This window comes from Megachile rotundata, chromosome 12 (genome assembly GCF_050947335.1).
Source record: "Megachile rotundata isolate GNS110a chromosome 12, iyMegRotu1, whole genome shotgun sequence".
Taxonomy (NCBI): Eukaryota; Metazoa; Arthropoda; class Insecta; order Hymenoptera; family Megachilidae; genus Megachile; species Megachile rotundata.
Window position 1 is genome coordinate 15,964,394 of NC_134994.1, and position 8,234 is coordinate 15,972,627.

Consider the following 8,234-nt stretch of genomic DNA (forward strand, 5'->3'; position numbering starts at 1 on the left):
TTCGTCCGTCTTTCGTCGCGTTTTACGGCTGGCCGGAAATCATTAAATAATGTCACCGCACGACTTCCGTTGTCACTTACCGTAAATGGTCGCGACCACTTAATATGCAAGCTGACACGCCTTAATTACATCGTTCCCCTCCCACGCGAACCTCGTTTCTCGACTTTCTCTATAGCTTCGCGGCGTTCGGAGTTTAGGCTTTTCTCGAACGAGGAACCGACCGTTTTCTACGATCGAAGCGGTTTATAAGTTCGATAAAGCTTTAATACCGAGTCTATTATCCCGTCTACGTGCTTACTTACGTAGCCCGTCCTTCAACGGGTCCGAATAATCGGAGTTTCGCCGTAAAATTGTAGGTCTTTGCGATTCGTTTAACCTTTGCATTAACCTATTCCTATTACACGCGTTCTATTATACATACATATACCCGCGCTAAGCCGGTAAACGCGAAAAGGTTAGAATGGGGCGTCTTTTCCGCGTTTCGATCCGTGCCTCTGACAATTTTTCACGGTCGTACGCCGAGATCGATGCCCGTTTTCGCTTTCCGCGCTGGGAGAAGAACTCTCGGTTAACCTTCTCTCGAACGCGAACGCTCGTAAAAGTCTCGTGTGCGCGTTCTTACGTCACGTTCCTGGATTCTTTCATGGTTCAACACCGTTATTCGCGCCTTCGCCGCGATAACAGGATACTTACTCGATCAATTTCGCCGGCAAAAACGGTTACGTGGTCGAGCTCGCGTTAATTGTCGAACGCCACAGGTGGCGGTAATTCGAAAGAACAAAAAGAGTAAAAGTCTCTCGACGGTTTATCCTGTCGTTTACGACTTTCGACTCGCGGTAAAACGATTCGTAAATACAAAGTTCCTCGACGTCGGCGACCACGACGCGCGAACAACGATGTCGAGTCACAACTTCCACACATTTTACGAGCAAACGAACGTCGCTGACGTTTTGTCGGTGGTCCACGAACCTTTTCGAATTTCTTTCGAGAACGCTACGAAGAAAATGTTGGAAATGAAAACTGTTTAACGACGACGACCGAAGAATCTTTTGTACGCGCTGCATCGAACTGTACTCTATGGTCATCGTTTCCGCGTGTTTGGCTAGCCAACGAATCGTGCCAACGATCGATAGAGCGAAGAAGACGAAAAAAAGGTCATAGTTAGGAATTTGCCAGACGGGAAGTTTAATAGAGAAAATAGGGCGGTCAGATGGCAGCTTGATTATTCGACGGGGCAGGTCGCGTTGGATTCGTTCGAGACCTGTTCCATTTTCGGAGGCCAAGTTGGAGATGACTTACGACTTATCGATAAAGAACGGGACAAAAAGTGTTCCTTAACACGGACGGAAAAGTAATTGCGGAAAGGGAGAGCGAACAGTGTCGCGATACGAAAAATGCCAACAATCGTCTAGGCAACTGGACGCGTCATCCTCGAGGCTTTCGCGCGTATTCAAGAGCTGATGATGCGCATCGTTCCGGGTCAACGGGTTAAACAACGGCGAATCACGGATGATAATTAAATAGAAGATCGATTCGGCGCGACGATGCAAATCGGAACTGGAAACGGTCGACGATCGAAAATCGGGGAATTAAAGGGGATCGTTAACGAATGGAACACGTGGCGTGGCACGAAACCCGGGCAAACACGGCGCCGTGGGGCGTCGGTGCTCGCGACGAAGACGACTCTCGACTCGTTTCGAACCACATTCCGCAACGTGAATCGTTTACCAACGACCGACGCGACGCGGCTCTCGCACAGGTGATGGACAATAAAAAGGTACGCGCTTCGGATCGTTCGATACGTCGAAATTTTCTCCTCCTTCTTCTCGGTTTTGCTCCGCGAACACCGCATTTTCGTTATTCGTTTCTCGTCGTTTCCCACGACAATTTCGTGTCTCCCGTTCAATCAGACCGTCGACCTCGCGGTCGATTGACGCATTTAAACTCGTCTCGAACAGACCGCGGTGCCGTTAATTGTTTACTGCCCCTGATCCGTCGCTTCCGTCGCTAAAATTCCTACGGATAATAGCCGTTAAATCGAGTACGTTTTATTTTCGCGCTTCGAAACGAACCCGAAGATATTCCCCAGAGTTACGGACGATGGAAAGGAGAAAGAAAACAACTCGGACGGTTTTTAGTCTGGAAATAAATTGGTAGTAAACGGTATCCTGTTCCGCGTACGTATCGCCACGCGCTAGTACTCGATTTCCGCCGGAAGCATACCGTCGGAGAATCATCGCTCCGTGCCGATTCGACTTAATTCTCGCGTTGCTCTCGCCTTGTAAACCATCTACGAGGCATATGCAAGACGTCTACGAGGATCGCGAGAACGAGACAAGTTATTTTCTCCTCGACATACGCGACAAGCATGAACTTTTAGTCGAGCGTCGATAGAGTCGTTGTGACGCTCGATATCGAGGCTAGACGAAAGAAATTGTTCGAAAAGAACGAAAGGAAGGTAAAAAGGTCGTGACACGCGTCGAGAAACGATCGGATCGAAGGGAAGAGATATCGAGAGGGAAAGTAGGAATCCGTTGTCGCGACGCGGCTGCTCACGAAGGATGTCAATTAGATAAGCACCGATCGTAGCTCCATTCGCGCGTAACGAACTCGAGGCTGACCGATAGGCGTCGCGAAACTCGTCGCCAGAGAGGATTCGTTCTTTTTAAAAACAAGCACTGCAACCTATTAGCCGATACACCGTTTCGATCGGTTCGCGCACACTTCGTGGCCTCGAAATCGGAAATCCGCGGTTAGGTTTACTTAAAAGGAGGAAACGTTTCCTTTTCGTCTGTTCCCTTTATCCGTTAATTCGACGAGGCAGCGGGAAAAACGAGGGCGTCGGGTTAAATATTTCCAGGCCATTTACTTTCTCTCGGCGGCGACGTTCGACTCTGCTGCTCTCGGGAGTCGATTCGACGTTACGCGCGATTCGCTCCTGCTCGAAATCTCTCGAGCAGCTTCTCGTCGACCGTACCAAAATCGAATCGTGCCTCGATCGACGCAACAGTCAATTTTCTTCGAACCAATCTCGACTCTAATTTATCGTTGGCTGAGAATCGTTTTCATCGAATTCCATTGTATCTCGAAATCAGCGTTAACGCGCGTACTTTATTAACCGGATCGAAACGAAGCAGCGTTTAACTCGCGGAGCTAGAATCGAGGATGAAATCGCGTTAAAAAAGAAACGCCGTTGCACGCGAGACAGAAAAAAAACAGGGAAAAAGGACAGCCAATATCTATTCGATAGCCCGGGCAATTAATTAATATTTGCGTTCCCGAGGTAATAACGCGTTCGTCCGCTCGCAAAATGGAAACGAAAACACGGTCAATATTTTGGTACACGAAGGGAAATTCGTAAACGACGGGAGAAAGTTGGCTGTCGACGAATACGCCCGTGATATGATTGCTGTTATACGGTCGTATGCGAAGCAGGAATGTTTTCGTATGAAATTTTTCGTATAGGCAGATATCCGAAACGTATATGTATATCGTATGTACGGTTTAATCCCGCCGTAAACGGATGACCGAAGAAACCCTGAGATCCTCTTCAACGATTATTAACGATAGTTATTGTTCGCGAGACTCACCTCCGTCTTCTTTGGAGAGACTCCTTGACGTTTCCTTTTTGGGATCCGCGAGAGCAGGGAACACGAGTACCAGTAGGAACAAAAATGTCCAAAGCAGCGTTCGTCTGCTGTTCCAGCTCCATCGTACGACGCTCGACACGCTGTTCGACGAAGAGGAGGAGGAGGAGGAGGAGGAGGACAAGGTACGAGGATCGGTAACGCGGTTCGACGTCCCGCAGGAAGTCATGACGCGCGTATCCGCCGCTTCGAACTCCTCCGAATCGCGACGATCTCGACGATCTCGAAGACGATCGCAGATTGCGCAACTGGTCCATACGGGACGAATCGACGAGACGGGAAAGAGGCGGGGTCGGACGCGGTCGCGGGACGGATCGACGGCGTTCGGGCAACGGCACCGACGACCGACGGGGTTAACGTCGTCCGCGTCGTCGACGTTCGCTCCAGCCTCGACGGTCGGTGTCGTATCGTCTTCGGACACCGCGTTACCGAGCCTGCGCACGCACCACGTTGACTTCATTTTTCCGTGAACTTTACGCGAGTTTACGATCGCGCGTATCGACCAGAATTATCCTTCGACGATCTGCGCTCGACGAATCGATAGCCGAAATATATATCTTCAATTCATCCTCTTCCTGTTGTACCTTCCTCCGCGCTCGTTAGCGCGACCGCGATGATTCTTGCCAGAACGATCACGAGCCTCTTTCAACGCTTCGAGTTTTGCTCGGACTTTTCGTTCGTTCTCTACGATGGCTGACGATTTTGCTTCGAAAACGCGCGAAAAGGACGCGATCCTGTTCTCTTTCGTTCGTCGATGGAAAACTCGCGAGGTGTTCCGGTGCGGTCATCTCCTCGTGTCCGAGACGGTCCGCGAACCGAATATCAGTCGTTCGAGTCGCGAAATCGATATCGACCGATCGATGGCTCGAACGACTCCATCGACTTTCCCTTCGTGATTCGCGATTTCTCGCTCCGAGCGAACGAAGACTAGCGTCGAATATTCTTCGATGTCGGCACCGCGCGATCCGTGGCAGTTTTTTCTATCGTTCGTCTTCTTCTCGCCACGGTCGTGTCACGACCACGCGATAACGGATCGCGTCGTTATCTTCCTTCTCCCGTGTACCGATCTCGCGACTCACGGTGTTTCACCTCAGCCACGACATCGTATTCTTTCGATCGTCTAGCGGCGTCTTTTCTTAAACCGTTTGTGCTTTTCCGTCGGTTTCACGGTCATTTGCGAGACGAATCGATTCGCGAGACAGGGCGAACCGCAGACAGGACCAAGTTTCTTCGTACGTTAGGCTCTTCCGGTTCTGCGTCGTTCAGCGGGCATCCTGCAATCAAAAAAGCGCGTTTCTTCGATCATTCGATACACGATGTATTCGGCTACGATATCGAATCGACGACATATCAGAAATCTGGAACGAGGAGATCCCCCCTTGAAAATTCAATTCATCGGATTTTAAATTAACTTTAATTTTCGCGTTCAAGTGGTTGGTCTATGACGCGTTAACGAGCTTGGCCAGTGAACCAGCCACGTATATATCACGCTCTAAAAATAGACCAGGCATGCCTCGATGAACTCGTCATCTTTATCGATGACGTTCGTCATCGTCGTCGGCGTCGTCGTCGCGATGGAATTCGGAAATCCGTTCGCCTCCGTTACGATCCGTATATTATTATTTGGATACTTCGATTATACGTATTAGGTGTCTATCGTGGAGAACGAAAGCGAAAGCAACGAAAGGAAATAATTGCCTTATTTCTGGTATCGTCCCGTTTTACGTTGTAGAGTCGAAGCGAGAATCTAATATTAGTATCGTTAGTCCGTGAAGTCGCGACCCGTTTCGCCCAACGTCGTACCAAGAACAGACAAGACCGTCGTCGAACGTTTTCCTTCGGATCCCATCATTTCTATTCCCTTCGCAGAAAAGGAAACGTTATTCGCGTCGAGCAACGAGACAACCGCTCGGTTATCGTCTATACGATACTCTAGGATTAACGCGGAGAATAGAGCACCGTGGCAGTTTATCCAGTTCGAAAACGAAACATCCGATCGGGCGGACGCGTGCTCGCAACGTACCGTCGCGTCGTTCTGGTTACCATGACACTCGGGTTAAGTAACGTGATTCGATCGAAGGTGCATTTTTCTCCGTAACGAGCGATAATTGATTTATCGCGTATGAAGGGGTCACCGACGGGCCGTATACGCGGTAGCACGCGCCCTGGTACCGAGCGATCCGCTCGATTGAATCTCCGCGTGTCCCACTCTCTCCGCTCCGTTTCTCGCGTCGCGTCGCGACGATAACGACCAAACTACCAATTGTTCGCGTCAGACGAACTTTCCACTTGAAATCGATTCCGCTTGATCAACCTCGATGATCAGCTCTGGCGCCGAATCTTTCGATTCGCGACACGTCGCGAGAATCACCGGGCCTCGACGACTCCTCTCGACGACCGTTTACGTCGCTGGCGTGTCGATGCTTCTCCTCGAAACGGGAATCTCGACGTATTTCTTAGTTTCCTCGTTTCGTCCGAGTATCGAAGATTTACCTCGTGAAACGTTACTCGAGCTGGGTAACGGGAAGGTTAGGTATATTTTGTTGGAACGAAACGTAAGCGGAAACGGGCGATTTCTCGACCGTTTGATCCGTCGTGTCGTCGCGACGCGGCCTGTCTGCCGCGCGCGTCAATGAGCGAGCGAAACGTAGAAGGAGAAAGACGAATACGCGTATAGCGTGTGCGGCGGTGCGCGGTGGGACAGAGCGGAGGAGTTTAGGAAGGCGAAAGAAAGAGTGGGAGAAGCGGCGGTGGGTTGGAAAGAGAAGAGAGAAGGGACGATCGACTGGAATAGTAGAGCAAGAGCGGAGACGGGAGAGGTGGGGAGGTGACGTACGAACTGAAAGGGTTAGCCGGAGGGGTAGGGGTAGTAGGCCACAGGCTTCATTCACCACGCGGCTACGCGTTACTATCGAGTGTTTGTATTCGCGTTTGCCGGTCGGCCGACAGTGCCGACACCGACCTCCGTCCGGTTCTCCTGCTCGCTCTTTCGCAGCGCCGTTTCGCTCGCGACGAAGACGGAGCAGCGAGCCTATCACCTGTCGGCCGCTTCGTCGCGACGAATCGCTTACGATAATTCGCCGCGTTGCTCCGCTCCAAAGGAAAAAAAGCATCTTCTCGTGCTTCGTTGTTTTTCAACGTACTCGCACGACGCACGCACGAACTTCGACGACTTTCGCCTCGAAGGTCGTCCCGCAGGCAGATAGCCCAGAGGAAGAAAAAGGCGGGAATTCGAGACATCGAGTACGGCCAGACTAAATAAAAGAGAAACTGAAGCGTACTCGCGCGCCGCGTTCGAAGATAGAACCGCCGTGGCGGCTACAGACGATGAGACGATACGGATGACGAGAGTCGGAGCAGCGAGGAATGCGCGAATGCGGACTACGGCTCGAGTATCGCGTCGTGCGCGATGATCCTCGACGCCGATTGGTCGAACTCTCGACTCGATACTCGGAGGAGGAAAGGGGCCAACGCGCGAGAGTAAAGGATCTCGAGGAATGCGACGAGCGAAGCGGGGACGAACGAAAAACGCGGGGAAAAAGTATGGAGCATCTTCTCTCATTCACGAACAATATCTTTCTCGAAAAGCTGTACGATTACGCGCGCGCGTACGGCTCCTCTCTTCTCTAATAAAAATCCAAACTTTTCTCAACCTCGAGATCAAACGTTTCTCGAAGACGCACGCGGTGAGGACCTAATTCGAGCTTTCTCTTTGAACAGAAAGCACGAAACGCGCCGCGTACCGTTCCCTGCCACCCTCGTTCAATGAACTCCGGCCGGCGGCTCGTGGGCCACACCGCGTCCGAAACTTTCCTCGCGCGAGAACCACTGAATCCCGTGCGCGGTCGGCCAACATCGTCGGTTCTCGTTGGATTTCGGCGAATTTCGAGCCGCCGCTTCGCTTCGTTGCGGCAACAATTCGAACGCGTCGCGTCGCATTTCTCGCCGCGGAGCGTGAGAGCGCGCGCTGTGCTACGCGAGCGTACGAGTCAGCCGAACAGACGAACGAATAAATTAATCGCGCTTTATACGGTCACGCCGGATAGCCGACCGAGACCACGATGCAAATTCCGTACCTGTCCGAAACTTTAGCGAGCCGCGATTACTTTTAACGCGATTACGCGGATACTTACACGCTCGACTAGAAACCCGAGAGGAACGACGCTCTTCGCGATGCTATCTCGTCGAAAGGGGGAATCGCGTTTGAAATTCAAGGCTGGATAAGCGATTTTGCTTATATTCCGTGGCGAGAACACGCGTGACGCGTCCGTATCTTCCTCGATGCAAATATAAAAAAAAACCAACGAGAAATTAATACCGATAATAGCGTTAATTAATAGAAATTAGTTGTTACTTTCGAATCGGTTTCGAAAGTAGTCGCGCGCTTTCCTGCTCGATCCGTTCTGTCGCGACGACGTGCAGCGGATAGATTTCGTCGTCGGATCCAGGAATGAGAAGCACTGTCGCGTGTGTACGCGCGTGTAGGCGTGTAAGGGTGGTCGAGCGAACCAGGGCGTGGGTGGATTACGCAGGTGGTGGGAAAGCACGGGGCGCGGGAGAAGCAAGGAAGTACGATACTACGCCACG

The 8,234-nt window shown here is 51.3% G+C and overlaps 1 protein-coding gene across 7 annotated transcripts in view; it reads right to left on the bottom strand.

The window, feature by feature from the left end:
* Positions 1-8,234, bottom strand: part of InR-2 (insulin-like receptor-like) — a 36,911-nt gene that overhangs the window by 19,676 nt on the left and 9,001 nt on the right. For 5 of the 7 annotated variants that reach the window (XM_076537727.1, XM_076537729.1, XM_076537728.1 and 2 more), the window contains exon 2: positions 3,591-4,921. The exons of the other annotated variants lie outside the window; for them this stretch is intronic. In XM_076537727.1, coding sequence (XP_076393842.1) covers positions 3,591-4,107 — 517 coding nt within the window. In that variant the 5' untranslated portion in view covers positions 4,108-4,921. The remainder of the gene's footprint in view (positions 1-3,590; positions 4,922-8,234) is intronic. 7 annotated transcript variants of the gene reach the window in all.